General features: G+C 39.4%; 1 protein-coding gene across 2 annotated transcripts in view; it reads left to right on the forward strand.

The window, feature by feature from the left end:
- UHRF2 (ubiquitin like with PHD and ring finger domains 2) overlaps window positions 1-23,654 on the forward strand; it is a 93,074-nt gene that overhangs the window by 31,582 nt on the left and 37,838 nt on the right. Inside the window, exon 4 of one of the 2 annotated variants that reach the window (XM_003928173.4) lies at window positions 12,247-12,465. The exons of the other annotated variant lie outside the window; for it this stretch is intronic. Within the exon in view, the coding sequence (XP_003928222.1) occupies window positions 12,247-12,465 (219 nt within the window). The remainder of the gene's footprint in view (window positions 1-12,246; window positions 12,466-23,654) is intronic. 2 annotated transcript variants of the gene reach the window in all.

A 23,654-nucleotide genomic window follows, 5' to 3' on the forward strand; every position in this document is an offset into this window, starting at 1 on the left:
CTGGGTTCAGGCAATTCTCCTGCCTCAGCCTCCTGAGTAGCTGGGATTACAGGCACGCGCCACCATGCCCAGCTAATTTTTTGTATTTTTAATAGAGACAGGGTTTTACCATGTTGACCAGAATGGTCTCGATCTCTTTTTTTTTTTTTTTTTTGAGACGGAGTTTCGCTCTTGCTACCCAGGCTGGAGTGCAATGGCACGATCTCGGCTCACCGCAACCTCCGCCTCCTGGGTTCAGGCAATTCTCCTGCCTCAGCCTCCTGAGTAGCTGGGATTACAGGCACGTGCCACCATGCCCAGCTAATTTTTTGTATTTTTAGTAGAGACGGGGTTTCACCATGTTGACCAGGATGGTCTCGATCTCTCGACCTCATGATCCACCCGCCTCGGCCTCCCAAAGTGCTTGGGATTACAGGCTTGAGCCACCGCGCCCGGCTGGTCTCGATCTCTTGACCTCGTGATCCACCCGCCTCGGCCTCCCAAAGTGCTGGGATTACAGGCTTGAGCCACCGCCCGGCTAGTATTGTATCTTAAGAATGAATAGTTACCTGTGGCTAGGTAAGTTGCAGTCTTTAACTATGGGCAAATGATTGCCTAGATCCTTTTCATAGTGAAGACCAAATTAAAGTACCTTAATCCAATAATTATCTTAATAAAATAACACTGTGTGCCAAGCAGTATACAAATAATTTACCTGGATTTTCTTATGTAATCCTCATAGAAACCCAGTGAAGTAGATATTTTCTTATGTGTAAAGTGGGAAGAGTAACTGAGGTTTAAAGAAGTAACTTGCCCAGTGTTAGAGAGCTAGTAGGTAGTAGGCAGACTCCAAAAAGCACATGCTTGCAACTGCTCTGCCATACTACCTCTCATTTTAGGAGAAGCATGCTTTAAAAAAAAAACTGTTGTAAAACACCATCTGTCTATAGCAGGCGTCCCCAAACTTTTTACACAGGGGGCCAGTTCACTGTCCCTCAGACCGTTGGAGGGCCACCATATACTGTGCTCCTCTCACTGACCACCAGTGAAAGAGGTACCCCTTCCTGAAGTGCCGCGGGGGGCTGGATAAATGGCCTCAGGGGGCCGCATGCAGCCCGAGGGCTGTAGTTTGGGGACGCCTGGTCTATAGCATATCAGTTTGTTTACATAACTTAAATATTTGTTTATCTCTAGTAGGGAACAGATGGTATAAACCAGGGAGGTTCTTTATTTGCCAATAAACACCTGTATGTACTTCTCTGTGGGGAGAACACATAATCTTTAGTATTAAAAGCATTGCTTAAACCAAATAGGTTCAACTGCTGCTTTTAATACAGTGTTAAGGCTTTACCATGGGATTGAAATCAAATGAAATGTTACAACATTACTTAGAATTTTGTGGGTGACTCAGACAAGGCTGTAATTAAAAACTCATCTGGCAAACATCCTAAAATGTGTGGTCCTTGTTCCCAGCATTCTTTAAGATTTCTGGAGCTATTTCTCAGGGTGTGGTACATGATTTTGAGTAGCCTTGATTATGGCTACTGCAAATAGAAGTCAGTGAGCCAATTCTGAATAAAATCAGGTGGTATTTTTAGATGAGAGTAGTTTTTCTAAAAAGTAGCAAAACTGCTTTTCTTGAGTATATTGATGTAGTGATCTTTTTCTTAAAGGGCCCCAAAAATGTTTTTAACAGTGTCAAATGTAATGATTTCTAGGTTTTGAGGGGAGAAAGAGTAGATTTTTCTTGAATTAAATGTCATGTCAGTCTTGAGTATAGGGAACTAAAATAAGACATTTAATTTCAGAACCCTGGTACAATAACCTGTCTGCTCTATTGCTTCTTGGTTGTTACTGGTGTATCTACCAAAGACTTAGAGTATTTCCTCTATGTATGACTTGTAGGGTATCCTGAGTGGATGGTAATCAAAAGGAGAGAGGAAGAAGTTAGATACGTATGTGACTTGCTTATTGCTCATGTGTTAAAAGATCACTTAGTACTTAGAAAAAGGACTTAGCAGTAGATCTGACCTCTTCAAATCTATATATCTTCCCTTTACATTTGTGTTTCTCAAAGATGGTCAGAAACACTGCATTTTAACTAGTGCAAGATGTTTAAGAAACAGATTCCTGAGGGAACCCTCTCTCCTTGCCCTCTCATTTTGTGGTCCTTGGATAGGCCCCAGGAATAACCTACTTGCTCTTTTGCTTTCACTCTTTTGCTCCTTCCTTCTTTGTTTCGCTCCTCCCTCCCTCCCTCCCTCCCTCCCTCCCTCCCTCCCTCCCTTCCTTCCATCTTCCCCCACCCTTGCCCCCTACCACAAGGTCTTGCTCTCGTGGCCCAGGCTGCAGTGCAATGGCTCAATCTCAGCTCACTATAGCCTCCCACTTCTGGGTTCAAGCGATTCTTGTGCCTCAGCCTCCTGAGTAGCTGGGATTATAGGCACCCACCACCACATCTGGCTAATGTTTGTATTTTTAATAGACACGGGGTTTCAACATGTTGGCCAGGCTGGTCTCGAACTCCTGACCTCAGTGATTAACCTGCCTTGGCCTCCCAAAGTCATGGGATTACAGGCCTGAGTCACCATGCCCAGCCTAGGAATATACTTTGCAAACAGGTACCACAGTGACCATTAATTATACAGAGCAGTGGTTCTATAGCAGGCCAGAGAAAACTGAAACCTATGGACAAAAAGCCAACGAGCAAGAAGCAAGCAGAGCAAGCAAATTGGTTTTGGAGAACTTCGGGAAGGCTCAGGCCTTGAATTCACTAGGTACTTTGGAGGAAGGCATGTGGAATAGAGCTAAGAATAAGAGGCTTGGTTAATTTGTATTAAAGAGCATTTTAACTACTTTTAAACCCTGCGTAATGTTTAAAACAAGAAGGCATGCTCTCCAGGGAATAGGAATCAACAAAGGAGATAATGGAAGGAGATCCTAGCATGATAGCTATGGACCAGGAGTAAAGCCTACAATTGAAATTGGATGGAGGCTCTAGAAGAAATGTTTCAAAGTTGCAAAAAGATGGAGTACCTAGATGTCTGAACAGAGTTCTACAACTGTATAGGAATGTAGATAAATTAATAGTAGGTATATATTAACAACTAAAAAGAGCAACCAAATACTCAAAGGAAAACACAGTTGTGGAAGGAAGGAAATGTAATTGAAGCATTATTTCATTACTTAGCTGTGAATACTATTTAGTTGACGTATAAAAGATACTGATTTTACAAACTACATAGTTTGTATAATATCCTTAAGAAGAAAAAAGTTTGTCAGTCCTTGTTAAGAGTATAGAGTCTAGAGCAGGCGTCCCCATACTTTTTACACAGGGGGCCAGTTCACTGTCGCTCAGACCGTTGGAGGGTCGCCACATACTGTGCTCCTCTCACTGACCACCAATGAAAGAGGTGCCCCTTCCTGAAGTGCGGCGGGGGGCCGGATAAATGGCCTCAGGGGGCCACAGTTTGGGGACACCTGGTCTAGAGCCAGATGATCAGTTTGAATCATATCTCTCTCTTCTTACCATCCAAATAAGTAACTTCTATGCTTCATCTGTAATATAGGGATACAATAATGCCTAACTGTCCTAAGGGTTGTTGTAAGTATATGTGAATTCTTAATGCTGTGCCTTGGTGTTAGTAATTATAAGAGGAGGATGGAGGCAAGCAAAATATATTTGGTAGATGTTAAGAGTAACAGTTTAACAACAAAAAATACAAAGCATGCTGTTTGAAAATGTTGAGGTAAATAAGATAAAGTGTTTGCCTCTTGAGTAACAGGAGTTAGGAATGTGGTGGGTTGTGGCAGTAGACAGACTACTTGTCTTCATTGTAAGCCTTGAATGTTATCTTTTAAAATTTATACAGGTAAGGAAAAACTTCAAAAACCAGGAAGAGCCTTTTGTGTTTAGCCCGTGGTTGGATTTTCACTTGCATAATATTTGTATTTATTACAGAAATCTTTAAATATTGCAGAACAACAGTATGATGAACCCATCACCTTGATTTAATCATTTTCAACTCATGGCCAATTTTTTTTTATCTTTACCGGCACCTTTGAGCATCACTGTATTTTTTTGAAGCAGTTCCTGAACCTTACATTATTTCTGTTGCAAATGGCCTCATATGTAGCCTTAGAAACTATGAATTTCCCCTTAAGAAAGATTTTTGATGGCCGGGCACAGTGGCTCATACCTGTAATACCAGTACTTTGGGAGGCCAAATCAGGTGGATCATGAGGTCAGGACTTTGAGACCAGCCTGAGCAACATGGTGAAACCCTGTCTCTACTAAAAATACGAAACTTAGCTGGGCATGATGGCATATGCCTGCAATCTCTGCTACTTGGGAGGCTGAGGTAGGAGAATCACTTAAGCACAGGAGCCAGAGGTTCGCGCCGCTGCACTCCAGCCTGGGTGGCAGAGCGAGACTCCATCTCAGAAACAAAACAAAACAAAACAGACCATCGCTGACCAGCTGCAAGTAGTGCAGTTAGCTGATCACTCTCAACTACAGCTCTTTCTAATTCCGCAACAGTGTTAGAGGCAAAGCTGTGCTCTTTCTTGGCCTCCCTCAGCCAGTGACCAAGTGTGGCCGAGCTTCTAGGATTTGGCAATTTCTACCCAATGTTGATGTAACACCTGAGCTTACCGTTAGGTTGGCAAAGATGCTGTCAGAGTTGAACCACACTCAGGGTTTTCCTGCCCCTTTCTTCTTTCAAAGTGATAGACCAGCATCATGTTCTAAGGGCTTTTACTGCCTAGTTATGCTTTCTTTCCCTGTTTTTTAATAGGTGTTACCTTCATCTTTTCTGTTTCCCAGAGTATCCAACTGACAAAATGGCTTAAAAATGATTCTTTTTAAGCCGGGCACGGTGGCTCAAGCCTGTAATCCCAGCACTTTGGGAGGCCGAGGCGGGTGGATCACGAGGTCGAGAGATCGAGACCATCCTGGTCAAGAAGGTGAAACCCCGTCTCTACTAAAAATACAAAACATTAGCTGGGCATGGTGGTGTGTGCCTGTAATCCCAGCTACTCAGGAGGCTGAGGCAGGAGAATTGCCTGAACCCAGGAGGCAGAGGTTGCGGTGAGCCGAGATCGTGTCATTGCACTCCAGCCTGGGTAACAAGAGTGAAACTCCGTCTCCAAAAAAAAAAAAATGATTCTTTTTAGAGTTTGCAGAAAAGAGTTACCAGATCTGAGACTGCTGTTCCTAAAATGATCGGCTCGTATGGGTTGGCCCTTGCCTGTGGGAACCTAACATTTCAGGAACATTCCCATTATTTTCTGATTAAAAATCGTTCACTGTGCCTGAACTGTTTTTGCAAACAATATGATTTATGCTGAGCACTTGCTTCTGGAAGTTTGGAATTCTGGTATGTGCTAGGCAGTACCTATTATCAGCCCCAATTACCTTGAACACACTAATAAGGTGCCCTCGCAGACAATATTTCACACATGTTGTCACAGTTGGTTGTTGGCAGCATTAAGCATGCCCTGTGTAACTCTCCTGTGTCTGTTTCCTCTGGTCACTTCATGTGCCTTTTCCCGTTGCTGATTTTGCTTTTTGTTGTTGTTTTTTGTTTTGTTGTTGTTGTTGTTTTGGCTATATTAAACCATCCATTGGTATAGCTTCATGCTGTGATGTGTGGAGGAGTCCTGTGAGTTCTTCTACAGCATTGAACCTAGGAATGGACTTTGAAACCCTGACATACAAAGTGTAACAACAAATGTAACATAAAATTTCCAGTGATTCCTTAACATCAGATAACCCATCAGATAAGTGTACATAGTTCCTTAATTATCTTTTAAAAATTACCTAGGTTGTTCAAATAAGGATCAAAACAAACTCCATCCATTGCATTTTGTTGCTTAGTCTCAATCTACAGATTTCTTCCCCTTTTACCCCTCTATTTATTTAAATAAACTGTGTCATTTGTCTTGTACAATTTTCTCAGTCTGGGTATTACTGCTTACATCCCTGATGTGGTATTTAACACATTCTTCTGTTCGGTGTTAGTTTCCTGAGAAGCTAATAATCACATCTAAAGTTTCATTTGATTTAGACTCTATTAGATAAGACTACTTGAGAGACTGTTTTTGATTAACCTAGGGCATGGCATCGCATCAGGAGACACATAATACTTTTCTGTGGTAAGATTCAGATGTTGTCAGCCTGATAAACTCATCATAAAATTTGCTACATACTTGTAATGTAATTCCCTAGAATCCTTCAAAGGTTGATCAGTGAGATTGTTATTTTTAAATATTATGAACTTCCAGTGCGTCTTAACACTTATTTTAACCTATCCCAGTTGTTACTTTGGTGCTCAGATTGTCTCATCTTTGGCCTATGGAGGATCCTTCAAGTTGAAACTGTCATAATAGTTTTTGAGTGTTTCTTTGTGTTCAGGTATAACAGTGTTCCAGCTCTGGGTTCAGCCATGTCTAGGAATAGTTATTTTGAATTGGAAATGGTATTTAAAGCACACAGTCTGTCCTGCTTATTGATATGTGATTGATCATGTTTCTAGGTCTTGTCATTTGACAGAACTAGGAAATAACTTAAGTATACTAGGAGTGAATATTGATATATCCAATTAAATTTAGAGTGAAAGAGTTATAACTTAACCACTGTGGTTTTATATTTATTTTACCATGAAAAATCACAGTTCCTAATGGTGTCAGTGATTTGCCTTATCCTACTCGTGGTAATTTTCATACTAACAATACTAATATTGCAAACAATAGGACTACTGAAAAGTCACTTCTTTTTTCTTCTTAGGAGATATATCATTTGGGCTGTCTAGTGAACTATGCTTTCTCATAACTTGTAATAGTTTCTCTTGGTGTTGTTAAACTACCAGTTGTGTAGTTCGTTCATTTTGCTTTTGGTTTTTAGGAGTTTCTCACATTTTGTTAATTGTTTTATAATTATGTGACACATTACATAGTTCTGTAGTTAAGTCTCCAAAACAAAGTATACTAATGAGAAGTTGAGCTTCCATCCTGTTTGCTTATATCTTATTTCTTACCTAGTTTTGTAAGTAACAGTATTTGTTAGTTTGGTTTATACTTCTGTTTTAATAAAAGTGTATGTGTATATACACACACATATGTGCCATATACCCTTATAAAAATGTATATATGTGGCCGGGCGCGGTGGCTCAAGCCTGTAATCCCAGCACTTTGGGAGGCCGAGGCGGGTGGATCACGAGGTCGAGGGATCGAGACCATCCTGGTCAACATGGTGAAACCCCGTCTCTACTAAAAATACAAAAAATAGCTGGGCATGGTGGTGCGTGCCTGTAATCCCAGCTACTCAGGAGACTGAGGCAGGAGAATTGCCTGAACCCAGGAGGCGGAGGTTGCGGTGAGCCGAAATCGTGCCATTGCACTCCAGCCTGGGTAACAAGAGCAAAACTCCGTCTCAAAAAAAAAAAAAAAAAAAAAAAAAAAAAAAAAAAAAAAAAAAAAAAAAAAAAAAAAAAAAAAAAATTGCTATCATTCAGGCTTTGTTCTCCATTTACAGAGCACAGTCAGCATAGACATGTATACATATATACACTGGGCAGAAAATAGAACACTTTATGTAGAACACTTTATGTACTCTTTGCACCTTATATATTTAAGTTCATATATCTTGGAGATCACTTCATAGTATATGTTTCTCATTTCTTTTTTATAAGAGCACAATATTCTATTATGTAACTATATCATGTTACCATAAGAGTTTCTATTATGGACATTTGATTGTTTTTAGTCCTGTTACAATTAGTGCATAGCCCTGTGTATCTTTTTTCAGGAATTTATTTATGTCTGGGATGCAGTCCTAGAGGTGGGATTCCTGGGTGAGAAAGTATAGTAAATATATTGACATTGTTTCTAGTTATTGACAGATTCCCCTCTAAGTGGGGAAAATTTTACCACTTTGTATTCATCAGCAATATATGAGTTTTTTCCATAGCCTGTCAAGAAATTGTAATCAGACTTCATAAAAAGACATAGATCTATTTTATAAGCAAGATGTGTTGGGCCTAGTTTGGGAAAGATAGATTTTAACTAAGGAGATAGAGTTACATTAAATAGTAATTAACAGATTATCGTAAGTAGGACTAAGTAACTGGATAAAGGCAACATCAGAGGAATTGGGGATAACGCTTACACTTCTAAGAGCATGAACGGTTTTTCTTAGAGAATACTGAGCACCAGCAGATGACGGGGTAGAGGGATTCCATTTTGGATGCTTTGAATTTGAGGTACTTCTGGGTCATCTCATTTGGAGGTGTAGTTGGTTATATGAATCTGAAAAGTCTGGGTGAAAGTGGAGCTTTAGAGTTATCACTGTATATGTTAAAATATGTGCAAATGAAGATTCCCCAGAGAGTATTATACCTAATATTTGAGCACATGATAGGTTCCCAACTGTAAGAGAAGTTTTATGTACCTTTTCTGTTTTGTTTTTTTAATCTCCTTGGTTAGAATTTAAAAACATGTGCTTCATTTTCATGACTTAACTCTTACAGACTTAACTATGTATATGTATGAGTATATATAGAATACATATAATTCACTACATAATTCTCTCCTGAATTTGTACAAATTTCGTTTTCATGTGGGCATAGCTTAAATTTCCTTGCTGTGGTGTATGGAATGATTTATTTTGTCCTGTCTCCATATAAACATAACTTTATATACAGTTTTAAAACTTTGAAAGTTGAGGTTCTCTACTTTGTTCAAAACATTTCCATTCTGGGTATTTAATTTTGACAAAGTTAGGCAAATGGAGGTGGGTTTTTTTGTTTGTTTGTTTTTTGTTTTTGCCACTGACATTTGCTTTTTACAATATTTAAAAACATACAGAATGATGTGTTATCAAAATAATTTTCACATTACAGCTGAGAAAGGAATCTCATCTGAAATAAAATAGTTTTCTGTCTTTGGCCTTAAAAATACTGAGGCAGCAAATGAATTCACAACTATGGAATTAGAAAAGCACTAAAATATCTAGTTTAACCTCATTTTATAGATTGAGAAAAATGCTGGTTATTTTTCTGACCAAACCGTTGTGAAACAGCCTGAGTGTATAAACATCTGGTGTTGGTCTACAGACTTTTAAATTTATGTTTGACCATTAAAAAGTGTGATTGAAATGGAGAAGAGTAGAATCATAGACGTAATTTTGTACTTGCCAGATTCCTTCTTTAAGATTCCTTCTGCATAATAATAAAATATTAACTGACATTTACTTACCCCATTATGTACTGTTGTAAGTGCTTTAAAAGACTTCTCATTTTAGTTCTCAAAACCACCATATGAGATACAGTTACCATTAGGTGCATTTTACAGATTAGGAATATAATCTGAAAGGTTTGTTAACTTTCCCAAGGATACACAGTGGCCAGAAGCCAAGTTGAGGGGTTGATGGGAAGTTGAGAAGCTAAATTGAGAATCTAAACGTAAGCAGGCTGAAAATAGAACGTCTTTGGAGTGAGGACACCAGGATGAGAAAGGGATCCAAAACCTTGTCACGTGAGTTGAAAGAAATTCATTAAAAATGGTTTGAGTTAGAAAAGATGATTGAGGCTGGCAGGGGCATTTAGGCTAAGTGTTAGATCTGTTGTGACAAGAGTATGTCGGTTTCTTCATGGACTTTAGGCATAGAATGAGTTCCAAAAGCTTATCTTTGATTGAGTACCAAGTACCTTTCTTTCCTATGTCAGAACTATGTGAACACAGAATGGCCTTTCTTAGGGTTAAAACTGCCCCCCCCTTCCCCTAGCCCCTGTCACCTACTGTAATATCCCACACAGGATTAATATCTATTTAATCTAAATGAGTTAGGTATAAAGAGTCCTGGGCTTACATAGTCTTTGTTTGATTTGGAGGAGCCAGGGCTAGCTGCTTCTAACTTCAGGCCCACTTTCATTTTGAGCAGGCCACTACTAATTGGGTACTGGTTCAAACTTTCTTCCTTTAGTTTCTACCTTTTTAATGCTACCTTACTAGGATATGATGTTTAATATCATAAATATTCTTAAATTTCTATAGCACAGTGGGTTTTTAAACTTGAGCATGCATCTGAATCACTGAGCGGATTTGTAAATGTAGATTGCTGGATCTCATTTCCAGAGTTTTTGACTCGTTCTGAGATGGAGCCCAAGAATTCGCTTTTCTAGCACATCTGCAGATGATGGTGATGCTGCTGATCCGGGACCATACTTACAGAACCACTGGTGTAGCAGTATGGCCTACTTCAATAAATTGAGCTTTTTAAGAGCAAGAACCAGATGTTACTCATATCTTTGTCCTTCTACTACTTAGTAATACATAAAAGCAGCAGGTCTTAATTTTATAGAAGCCAGTGTGGACTGTTACTAATGTCTTTGGTCTCATGATATCAGGAAGTGAGGCCTAGAATTGAAGAAACCAGCTGAGCATGATTGCCTATGCCTGTAATCCCAGCACTTTGGGAAGTCAAGATGGGAAAGTTGCTTGAGCCCAGTATTTTGAGACCAACCTGGGCAACATAGTGAGATCCTGTCTCTACAGAAAATTTAAAAATTAGCTGGGCATGGTGGCATGTGCCTGTAGTCCCAGATTCTTGGGAGGCTGAGGTAGGAGGATTGCTTAAGCCTGGGAGGCCTAGGCTGCAAGCAAGCATGATCATGCCACTGCGTTCCAGCCTGGGTGACAGAGTGAGGCCCTATCTCTAGAAACAGTAAATAAAAATACATAAAATTGGAGAACCTTATAAAGCTTTAGGTTCAGGTGAGGTTTATGTTTGTGATGCTTACTATTAGGAAATACACGTATAGCCAAGATGCTGCCAGAATTTTTACATAGTTTTACTTTTTGATATGTATGAAATTTCTTGGTTTTTTCTTTTTTAAATATCACTAGGGAGCTGGCTACATATAGAAACTGGAATCTTACCTTTCTCTTTCAGAGAAAATGGAGGCTGTTGGAACATGCTAGGTTCATGTTCTTACAGGTAGTAAAAATGGCAGAACTTGATGAACTTATACAAAGATCAGAAACAGGCCAACATCTAGTCCTATTAAAACTTACTTAAACTTGGGCCAGGCGTGGTGGCTCACTCCTGTAGTCTTAGCACTTTGGGAGGCCAAGGTGTGCAGATCACTTAGGTCAGGAGTTTAAGACCAGCCTGGCCAACATGATGAAAATCTCTCTCTACTAAAAATAGAAAAATTAGCCACACCTATTGGCACATGCCTGTAATCCCAGCTATTCAGGAGGCTGAGGCAGGAGAATCACTTGAACCCAAGAGGTAGAGGTTGCAGTGAGCCAAGATCACACCACTACACTGCAGCCTGGGCGACAGAGTGAGACTCCATCTTAAAAAAAAAAAAAAAAAAAAAAAACTTGGAGCCAGACATGGCGGCTTAAAGTCTGTATCCCAGTACTTTGGGAGGCCATGGTAGGAAGATTACTTGAGGCCAGGAGTTCAAAACCAGCCTCATCAACATAGTAAGATCCTGCTTGTACAAAAGAAAAACTAAACATACTGGCTGGGTGTGATTGTGCGTGCCTGTAGTACCAGCAACTTAAGCACCTCTGGTGCTAGGATTTCTTGAGCCCAGGAGTTTGAGGCTACAGTGAGCTATTACCTCATGACTATACTCTAGCCTGGGTGACAGAGTGAGACATTGTCTCAAACCAAAACAAAACTTGAGTTAAAAAAAAAAAGGAGAGCAAAAGCTTGTGTTTTTATCACCTTCCTCAGTCCCCTACCTTCCCAGCTAACAATGAATTTCTTAATAAGACTTTATCAAAAATTGCTTTGCTCTGGCAAATCATGAGTGTATATCATGTGCCATTGCGAATATCCAATTTCTCATTCAGAATACCAAGATTATAACAGTAATATGTGATTGAATAGATATGTTACAAATAGTGTGTTCTATAGAAAAATAGTATATATAGCTCCCTCAAAGTAGTTCTTCAACAGGGGCTGAACACTTTCTTGCCTGGCAACCTGCAAGCCATGAAGAGATCCACATCTCCAAGGCCTCGTGGGGATGGGAGAGGGTTCATGCTCACACTCAATGAAACTACCCTGTAGGTATCACAGTACACGTGGGAAGCCAGCGTGAAATAACACCTGCTATTTAAGGACACTGCAGCCTATTACTTTTCTCCTAGATAGTTAACTCAGCAAATTAGGTTTTTCTGTGCATTGCATAAAACTTTAGTTGTGTTTGGTAATCATAAGCCATGTTCTATGGTTTTCTCTCTTCTCAGATACCCAGAAAGCGGTACTCTAGAAATGAATGTCAAGGATCTTAGACCACGTGCTAGAACCATTTTGAAATGGAATGAATTAAATGTTGGTGATGTGGTTATGGTTAATTATAATGTAGAAAGTCCTGGACAAAGAGGATTCTGGTTTGATGCAGAAATTACCACATTGAAGACAGTCTCGAGGACCAAAAAAGAACTTCGTGTGAAAATTTTCCTGGGGTAAGATTGTCTTCACTGGTGTGCCATTTAATTACTGAATTAATCAAGGAATGTATTTTTAGGTATTAAGCACATGTCCCTTAGTTAAAAAAAAAAAAGAAAGAAAAATGGAGTCTGTGAAAGCTCGAAATTTCCATACTGAAGGAGAATATTTTTATAAACCCTTCAGAATTTTTAAAAGTTAAGAATGGCTTAAATCTCCAACTCTACTAAGGTTGGAGGTATTATTTGGAAGAATCTTGGAAAGAACTAAGTGTTTTATTACAGAAATTCTTACTTGCTTTATAGGAATGTTACAGATCAAACCAAATAATACATAAAAGCGTTTTTTAGACTATGTTTGCTGTAAGGATCTGTGTTGATGTAATAGCAGTGGATAACTACCTATTCTTAGTAATTTTTCAACTTACAGAATTTAAGCTTAATAAAGAGAATTCAGTATGCAAAAAGTTACCTAAATCAAATCACTCAGATATTTCTATCAATTTTATTTTATTTTGAGACAAGAGTCTTGCTCTGTTTCCCAGGCTGGAATAGTGGTGTGGTCTTGGCTCACTGGCTCACTGCAACCTCTGCCTCCTGGGTTCATGCAATTCTCCTGCCTCAGCCTCCCAAGTAGCTGGAATTACAGGTGTGTGCCACCACAACAAGCTAATTTTTGTACTTTTAGTAGAGACAGGGTTTTACCATGTTGGCCAGGCTGGTCTTGAACTCTTGCCTTCAAGTGATCTACCCACCTTGGCCTCTTAAAGTGCTGGGATTACAGGCATGAGCCACTGTACCCAGCGTTCTATCATTGATTTTTAAAGAAATACTTAAACATGTTCCCCCGAGTGATTAAGTCCTAGCCATTATTTTATTTACCTCTTTATGGTTTGGAAAATATTGTCACCCTCTTTCTGTGTCTGCTGCTTCTGAATGATTTGCTCGATAGTCACTAATTTACTTCTTAATAAATAAAATCACTGTGAATTGTTTCCAGTTGTTTATTATCAGTAATTATGTAAACATATAAACATCCTTGTGTATGCATTTTTGTGCATTTCTTTTCTTTAGAGTAAATTATTAGAAGATGTGTTGTGTTGAGCTCTGAGGGTTTTAGAATGACCCTGACAGTTTTTTTAAAAACATAAGAGAAGCAGCTAAATGATTTTTAAATAATCTGTGGCTATTTTATTGCTCAGCAGTATTGTTGAATAATTGCAACTGAGACCATCTAGCCTGCAAAGTCAAGACGACTTACTTTCTGGCTCTTCATGGAAAAAAATTGCTGACTCCTGAGATAAAGGAAAAAAATGGTGCAGGGTGTTGAAAACTTAACATTTTAGAAAACAGATTTCAGAACTTCCTACAAACAAAAGTATGATTCTGTTGCTAGACTAAAGGTGTAGCTTAGTCACAAACAACTTGAAACTCTGATGTGGATACAAATGAAGAATGAGAAAGCACCTAAATAAATTGGCTATGTTAGGAGCCTTATAACCTACTCGTGTGTTGGAAGTAGAAAGCATGTGTACACAGTAGGATAACAGCACACATAACACTGAGCTAAAAAACCTTGCTATTAAAAAAAGTTTTCCCAAGTGATCCTGAGGTATAGTTAAAGAGTGGAACACACTGGCTTTAGTAAGTGGTACTAAGACTGAGTGGGCCAGGTGAAGTGGCCCGCGCATGTAATCCCAGCACTTCGGGAGGCCAGAGTGGGTGGACCACATGAGGTCAGGATATCAAGACCAGTCTGACCAACTAGTGGGACCTGTCTCTACTGAAAATAAAAAATTAACTGGGTATGGTGATGCATGTCTGTAATTCAGTTATTCGGGAGGCTGAGGCAGGAGAATTGCTTGAACCTGGGAGGCAGAGGTTGCAGTGAGCTGAGATTGGGCCATCGCACTCTAGTCTGGGCAACAAGAGCAAAACTTCGTCTCAAAAAAAAAAAAAAAATTACTCCGCATCATAATTTGATTGGAAATTATGGGTGGGCAAATAGTGGTTTGATAAAGAGAATGGTTATGTGATGGCTATCCCAACAGTACAGTACAGTGTCCTATATTCTTCTTTGTCATTTTGAGTTTTTACTAGAAACCTATTAGGAACATAGTAACTAAAAAGGAGCCAGTGTGGCTTGTGGATAGGTTTTTTTTTGTTGTTTTGTTTTTTGTTTTTTGTTTTTTTTTTTTTTTTTACAATTAGAAATCTTTTTTTTTTTTTTTTTTTTTTTTTTTTTTTTTTTTGAGACGGAGTTTCGCTCTTGTTATCCAGGCTGGAGTGCAATGGCGCGATCTCGGCTCACCGCAACCTCCGCCTCCTGGGTTCAGGCAATTCTCCTGCCTCAGCCTCCTGAGTAGCTGGGATTATAGGCACGCACCACCATGCCCAGCTAATTTTTTGTATTTTTAGTAGAGACAGGGTTTCACCATGTTGACAAGGTTGGTCTCGATCTCTCGACCTCGTGATCCACCCGCCTCGGCCTCCCAAAGTGCTGGGATTACAGGCTTGAGCCACCGCGCCCGGCCTAGAAATCTTTTATTTTCACTGGTAAGAACAGATAAATAACACGTTGAAAGTACAGATGCATCCTGCTGTTGATAGGCAGTTTGGGGCTCTTAGAAACAATGCTGTCATTACCTTCTTGTACCTATACCTATATCCTGGCACTTGTATGCATTATTTCTGTTGAGTATATCATGTCTAGAATTAAAATAACTAGTTTGTAGAACCCATGAATCTTCAACTTGAGTAGATAGAACGAAGTGTCTGTACCAGATTATAGTTCTGTGACAGTATGAGAGTTTCTGTTTCTCTTTTCTCATCCATGCTTAGTTTTTTCAGACTTCAGTTTCCACTAAGCAGCTGGGTATGTAATAGTATCTCATTTTGGCTTTCATTCGCAATTTTCTGACTCCTGTTGGGGTTGAGAACCTTTTCATATTTTTATTGGCAAGTTGGATATATCTTTTGTGAGGACCTGGTTCTAATTTGATGACTTTTTGCTCTTAAATAATGTATCTGATTCATTTTTAGGAGTTATAATCGTAGAGACTAGACCATTTTATTTACATGTGGCAAAAATACCTTTCCTAATTCTGTGGCTTGTCTTTTTCTCCTTAGGATGTTTGAATAGTAGTTTTCTTAATTTTAATGCAGTTGAGGTTATCAAAATTCAGTAAAGTGTTTTTCCTTCATGCTCGTACTTTCTATGTCTTGCTTAAGAAACTTCCCTACCCAGGGATCATAAAAGTACTCTTATTACCTTCTAAAGCTTTGTGGTTTTGCCTTTCTTTAGTCTTTACTTGACTTGGAGTAGATTTTTGTGTACAGTGTGAAGTAAGGGTCTAATTTAACTCAATACATAGGAGTAATCATTTTTCCCAGCACTGTTTATTGAAAAGCTCATTTTCTTCCCATTGATCTTCAGTATCACCTCTGTCATATCAAGAATCTTACATTTGATGAATCCTGATGTCTGTATTCTGTACCATGGGTCTGTTTTTTTACATATCTTTATGTCAGTTCCATACTTTTATAATACTACAGAGCACGTGATCCTGCCTTGTTCAAGTAAGTTTTTTTTTTTTTTTTTTTTTTAAATATATATTGTGTTTTAGGTTTAGGGGTACATGTGAAGAACATAGAAGATTGTTGCATAGGTACATACATGGCATTGTGGTTTGCTGCCTTCCTCCCCATCACCAATATCTGACATTTCTCCCCATGTTATCCCTCCCCAACTCCACACCACCTGCTATCCCTCCCCAGCTTCCCTCCCCAGACACCAGTGTGTGATGCTCCCCTCCCTGTGTCCATGTGTTCTCATGGTTCAACACCCACTTATGAGTGAGAACATGCAGTGTTTGATTTTCTGTTCTTGTGTCAGTTTGCTGAGAATGATGCTTTCCAGGTTCATCCATATCCCTACAAAGGACACGAACTCATCTTTTTTTATGGCTGCATAGTATTCCATGGTGTGTATGTGCCACTTTTTCCCTGTCCAGTCTAGCATCGATGGGCATTTGGGTTGGTTCCAAGTCTTTGCTATTGTAAACAGTGCTGCAATAAACATTCATGTGCATGTGTCCTTATAATAGAACGATTTATAATCCTTTGGATATATACCCAGTAATGAGATTGCTGGGTCAAATGGAATTTCTATTTCTGGGTTCTTTCTTTCTTTCTTTTTTCTTTTTCTTTCTTTTTTTTTTTTTTGAAACGGAGTTTCGCTCTTGTTACCCAAGCTGGAGTGCAATGGTGCCATCTCGGCTCACCGCAACCTCCGCCTCCTGGGTTCAGGCAATTCTCCTGCCTCAGCCTCCTGAGTAGCTCGGATTACAGGCACGTGCCACCATGCCCAGCTAATTTTTTGTATTTTTAGTAGAGACGGGGTTTCACCATATTGACCAGGATGGTCTCGATCTCTTGACCTCGTGATCCACCCACCTCCGCCTCCCAAAGTGCTGGGATTACAGGCTTGAGCCACCGCGCCTGGCCAATGCTTTGTTTTATTTGCTGTTGTGTGACAGGCCCTGTTCTAGGCACTAGTTATAATAGATTTACAGTAAACACAGTATTTCATAGATTCTGAGAGAACAGGTTTTTATATTTTAACATATCTGAAATAAAAATGTATCTTAAAATTACTGTTGGGCTGACTAAAGTTGAATTCTTTCAAAGATTTGAGTTTGCTTTTACTAGTCACTTGGGAGTGCCATTTAACTTTAACTCTCTGCTTGAACCTTTTTAGACCACACAGATAGCATGAATCCAGGCCTCTGAACCAGAATGAATCCTAGCTTATTTAATTCTTGGAGGATGCTTTTTCATGCTTATACCCAGTGGTAGTATTGAAACAAGAATGTTTCTTTATCTGCAAGGTGATTTATTTCTCCCTTTAACTGTGAGGACAGGTTGGTGGTTTCCAAGCTTTATTTGAAGATCTTCCTTAGATACCTCATCACAGTCTTTCTTTTCTTACTTGAGATTACACATCGTGTCTTTTAGTTCCTGATTACCGTTTGGTGTCCCAGCTTTATTTGGGAGTTCTTAGAGTGCCTGATTTCAGGCTAGTTTATTTTTCAGTAGCATATGAATTGTTTTATAATTATTGGCCTATTAAATTCAGTGAAATGTGATATTTCTTTAGAGCATGAATTGATTATATGCATGTTTTTATTATGATCAATGACTTTTAGTTTTGTGCATAAGAATGTGATAAGCCTTTAAACTGATAAATAAGTGAAAAAGTGACTTGGCCTTAAATTTGTCACATTTATTGAACCACTTAAAGTAGTACATGGAAAGCATCTGCTTTGAGGTAGGGTGGGACAACTGGCAGTAGATAAGTACTCTTAGCTAAAACAACTAGAATAGTCAGGTCAAATAGTTGATCATCTCTTTGAATGCACCAGAGAGTCAAAGAGAACCACTACCAGTATGACTCTCGAGAGGTAAGAATCTCAGAAAGCAGGTGGCTTTGTAGTTGTGTTTTGCCTCTGGGGAAATCTACTAATTGTGGATACAGTGCAAAACCTAGTTGAGAACAGCTAGGAGTAGTGTGGAAAGAGAAAGCAGAGCTTTTGGCAGATTATTTGGGATGCCTTGAGCATATGGCCTGTTTTTACCTTTGACTTTGGTTGAATACCGGACTTTTGCTGGGCAAGAGGTTGGAAATGTAAGTAAAAAGCGGCATTTTCGGCAGTCTTAGAAGGCAAACTCTAGATTTTAGAGTCACTACTATAATGGCTCCACAGAATATGTGGGTCTTTTAGTTTGGAAACTGGATGGCTAAGGCATACAAGTGGACCAACTCTTACTTCAAGACTGTAAACCAGCCTTGACTCAGCTTAGATACTGATTAAATGTTAAACCACCACAGTATCTCCCAAGCAGAAGGAAGGATGGACTTTCCTTTACATAAGATAGTATCTGAAGCTTCTTGACATTCTATATATACCTTCCACATTGGACCCAAAAATGCTATTCTGCCAAAAGATGGTGCCACATATTCAGAAAACAGAAGGACGACCAATGATAGGAATAGACCCATAGGGGATACTGAAAATTGAAGTTATCAGAGAGACTTTCACTGTGGTTAATATGCTGAAAACATGTGAATTTGTACTGACATTTGGAATTCACAAAGAAGTTCTGTTAACTCTAAGCAGGATAGATATAAAGAAAATGTAGAGTGGCATATCACAAATAAGAGTGCTAAAAACTAAAGATAAAAACACAAGGAAGATGATCAGGTTTTCATCAGAAGCAATTTAAGCTAGGAGACAGTGAAATGGCATGTGAAAATACTGATTTAAAGAAATTCCTGGCCATGCACAGTGGCTCACGTCTATAATCCCAGCACTTCGGGAGGCCAAAGCAGGCAGATCAATTGAGCTCAGGAGTTCAGTACCAGCCTGGCCAACATATAAGACCCTATCTTTACTAAAAATAAAAAAAAATTATCGGGGCATGGTGGCCGGTGCCTGTAATCCCAGCTACTTGGTAGGCTGAAGCAGGAGAATCGCTTGAGCCTGGGAGGTAGAGGTTACATTGAGCTGAGATCATGCCACTATATACCAGTCTGGGTGACAGAGCAAGACTCCATCTCAAAAAAAGGAAAAAAAAAAAAGGCCCGGCGCGGTGTCTTACGCCTGTAATCCCAGCACTTGGGGGAGCCGAGGCGGGCGGATCACCTGAGGTTGTGAGTTCGAGAGCAGCCTGACCAACATGGAGAAACCCCGTCTCTACTAAAAATACAAAACTAGCTGGGTGGTGGCGCATGGCTTTAATCCCAGCTACTCGGAGCCTGAGGCAGGAGAATGGCTTGAAACCTGGGAGCTGGAGGTTGCGGTGAGCCAAGATCGCACCACTGCCCTCCATCCTGAGACTCTGTCTCAAAAATAAAAATAAATAAATAAATTCCAACTTAAAATACATTTCTAATGAAAATACCTGTCAAAGCCAAAGTAAAGGTGTTATCAAACAAAACCTGAAAGAATTACTACCAACAGACAGGGCCCAAGAGAAATAATAAAGGAAGTTATTTAAGTGAAAGAAAGGAGATTCCGGATGGAAATACGGGACAGAAATAAGAGCAGGGAGAATGTAAATGTATTGGTAAATATAAATAATTACTATTTTTAAATAGTGACCTTTAAAACATGTAGAAAAAATGCGTGACAATAATGCAAAAGATGAGGTTGGTAAATTGAGTTGTGAGGCTCTTGGCATCACTAGGGAAGTAGTGAAAGTAAAATTTAAAATAGATTACATCAGCTTTGCACAGCCCAATCTTTTTTTTTTTTTTTTGAGACGGAGTTTCACTCTTGTTACCCAGGCTGGAGTGCAATGGCGCAATCTCGGCTCACCGCAACCTCCGCCTCCTGGGTTCAGGCAATTCTCCTGCCTCAACCTCCTGAGTAGCTGGGATTACAGGCACGTGCCACCATGCCCAGCTAATTTTTTATATTTTTGGTAGAGACGGGGTTTCACCATGTTGACCAGGATGGTCTCGATCTCTCGACCTCGTGATCCACCCGCCTCGGCCTCCCAAAGTGCTGGGATTACAGGCTTGAGCCACCGTGCCCGGCCTGCACAGCCCAGTCTTTAGGGTAACTACTAAAAATCAATACAGGATTTTTATTTATTTTTATTTTTTTTATTTTTTATTTTTTTTTTGAGATGGAGTTTCGCTCTTGTTACCCAGGCTGGAGTGCAATGGCGCGATCTCGGCTCACCGCAACCTCCGCCTCCTGGGTTCAGGCAATTCTCCTGCCTCAGCCTCCTGAGTAGCTGGGATTACAGGCATATGCCACCATGCCCAGCTAATGTTTTGTATTTTTAGTAGAGACGGGGTTTCACCATGTTGACCAGGATGGTCTCGATCTCTCGACCTCGTGATCCACCCGCCTCGGCCTCCCAAAGTGCTGGGATTACAGGCTTGAGCCACCGCGCCCGGCCAATACAGGATTTTTAACAAATTTACACACAGAAAATGGAAAATAAATATTAGACTGATCCAAAAGAAGACAATTGCGGCTAAAGGAAGAAGATGAAGTAGAAAACATACTGTAAAATGGCAGAAGCACACAGCTGTATCAGCCGTTATATTAACTGTCTGTGAGTCAAGCATTTCAATTAAAGACAACGATCAACAAACGATTAAAATAAAACATCCATATGTTACTCTTAAGAAAGACTCCTTAAAAAGTCACAAGAAGTGAAAAGAGAAGCATGGTTGGGATTCTAAGATGACAACAGCAATGACTTTTCAAATCTCCTTAAATGTCCTGGCAATATAGAGCAAAATAATACTAAATCATCTAATTCAAAAACTCATGGACAACATCGACAATAAAACAGGGTGATATGGTATCCCTGTAAGCCCCCAAATAGCTGATGGGATAAACAGTGGAAAGCTTCAAGATCCATGTAGTATCGGTGGCTATTCAAGAGAAATGTGTGTTGAGTCCAAGAATTCCAAATGATGAATTAGCTCAGCAAACTAATTTGAAATTAGTAGCTATGGTAGCTATCTTTCAAGGTAACTCCCAATGATTCCTGCTTACTAATACCTTCATGTTATTTTCAGGCATATTTTACTAAGGCAACTCTTTATGACCAGCAGAATATGGCATAAGTGATGCTATACCACTTCAAGATGAGGTTTTAAAAAGATAACCAGCTTCCATTTTGGGTGCTCTTTTGGATCACTTCCTCTGAGGGAAGCCAGCTGCATGTCATGAGGCTATTCAGGCAGCTTTTTTATTTTGCCTGAGTAGAGCCTTTAGATGAGACTGCACCCCCAGCTAATGGTTAAACTGCAATCTTGTGAAAGATCTTAAGCCAGAACTACTCAGCTAAACTACTCCCAGATTTCTGACCCACCCCAATATGAATAAATACAAGCAGTTTGTGGTGAAGTCTGAAGGGGTTTAGAGTAACTCTTCAAACTCTAAAATGGTCAGCTAAAGCTCCATTTCAGGACTAAAGCTCCTTATTGAGAAGAAACTGTTAGAAATAGGATCCAAACCCAGTAGGACAGGAAGAATAGAGACAAAGGAAAAAGGGGTCCCTTTAGAAATAGAGGAGGAGAATAGAGTCATAAGATTTCAGAAAGTTATCTTCCATACTGTCTTTTTAAAATTGTTTTTGAGGTATAACTTACATGCAGTAATACGTACCTACCTTAAGTGTATTTTAAATACAGTGAACATTGACAAGATAGACACATCACCACTAGTCAAAACATTTTTATCACCCTCCAAAGTTCCCTTGGGTCCCAGACCACCACTGATTTGCCTTCTGTCACAAATTTTAGCCTCTAGAATTTTGACTGTTTCTGCAAGAAGTGTGTTTTCTATGGCTGTGAACTAGCAAAAGGTGAAGTGGAATTAGATCCTTTAAAGGGTTCAGAAAATTTATCTTATGAAAATAAGCAAAAGGAAAGCATCGATGTTAGATTCTGTATGAACTTGGAAGAGAGTGAGAAAATAAGGAACAGTGTAACATGCTTACATGGAAAATATCCCAGAAAGACAAGTATGAGTCAAGTAAAGGAGAGCCAAGGATTTTAAGTCTAGCCAAACTAGACTTTAGTATAACAGCTATAGACAAACTGTCATTAACTTCCAAGAACTGGAGGAATAGTATATTGTTCTCATGAACCCTTCCTGAGGATTCTTCAGGAGAACCCTGTTCAAACAATCAAGATGACTGAAGATAATTTGACATAAAGAGTTGTGCTAAACTTTTAAAATATTTCTATGCTTAAAACCAGAACATACTGAACATGAAAGAAAATATGGTATCTACTGGCTCTGTTATCTGACACGGTTAGCTATATTATAACTAAAACATGGAAGGGAAAATAAAACTATTTTCAGTAATGGACAACTGGCAACAATGTCTTGCATGTAATGTGGGATAAAGCAAAGGAGTATTTGTAATATTCTAGTTTTGGAATCCTTGAGAATCAGGACTTCCTGGTTGTGGGAAAAAGGAAAAAACATACTTAATTTTTTTTTTAAGTAAATATCCTTTATCCCTGAATTTGAATACAAAGCATTAGTATGAACTTATGAGATGTTTTGTGTTTGAGTGTATATATTAATGTGTATGTTTAAAACTTATACACTGTAAACAATTGCAGTAAGCTTTCGTAGTACCTAAATAAGGTCTTGAAATACCCTTTCCCATTGAAAGAAACTCCTGGCTGGGGGCATAAAATTTGTAAGATAAACGTTGATTATCTTGTCATGCAAATAAGGAATGCCACGAAAGTCTGCTAAGTTCTCCTCAGAAGGGTTTGAGTCAACCAGAAGTTCCTACTGGTCAAAGATGAGACAGTTTGAACATTGATTAAAAAAAAAAAAAATGGGTTGAGACATATCAAATATATTTAAAACCACGAGTCCATAGTAACACTAAAACTTGACACAATAGAAGTTGTTAGAGAATTGTTTGTTTATTTTTTGATAGGGAGTCTTGCTCTGTTGCCCATGCTGGAGTGCAGTGTGATGTGATCTCGGCTCACCGCAACCTCCATCTCATGGTTCAAGCAATTCTCCTGCCCCAGCCTCCCCAGTAGCTGGGACTGCAGGCGCCTGCCACCACACCTGGCTAATTTTTTATTTATTTTTAGTAGAGATGGGGTTTTCACTATGTTGGCCAGGGTGGTCTCAAACTGGACCTCGTGATCACCTGCCTCATCCTCCCAAAGTGCTAGGATTACACCAGCCTGGCCAACATGGTGAAACTCTGTCTCTACTGAGCCCGCCTAGCATGGTTTATTTTTAAAACTGCTAAATAAGCATTTTATCTGTCTTTGTTACATGAACTATACCACTGCGTCACCAACTAGTTAATGATGTAATTTCTCTATAGAATTGTTGATGCCAAGTAAATGAGATGAGAAGGGAATGATAGAATGGAATATCAACACAATTTTTAATCCCCAATGAATTAATGTAGTAGCTGCCATCATGAGAGGAAAAGAGACAAATAACTAGGTGCTTCCTGATGGAAATAGACCTAAATGAACCTAAATCTGATTGAGTCTTTAGCCCAGGAGTTGGCAATATTTTTTTCCATGAAGAGCCAAATAGTAAATAATAGTTTAACCTTTGGGGGCCAGATGGTCTGTCACAACTACTCAACTCTGCTGATGCAGCATGAAACCAGCCATAGATAATACA

Source organism: Saimiri boliviensis, chromosome 2 (genome assembly GCF_048565385.1).
Source record: "Saimiri boliviensis isolate mSaiBol1 chromosome 2, mSaiBol1.pri, whole genome shotgun sequence".
NCBI lineage: Eukaryota > Metazoa > Chordata > Mammalia > Primates > Cebidae > Saimiri > Saimiri boliviensis.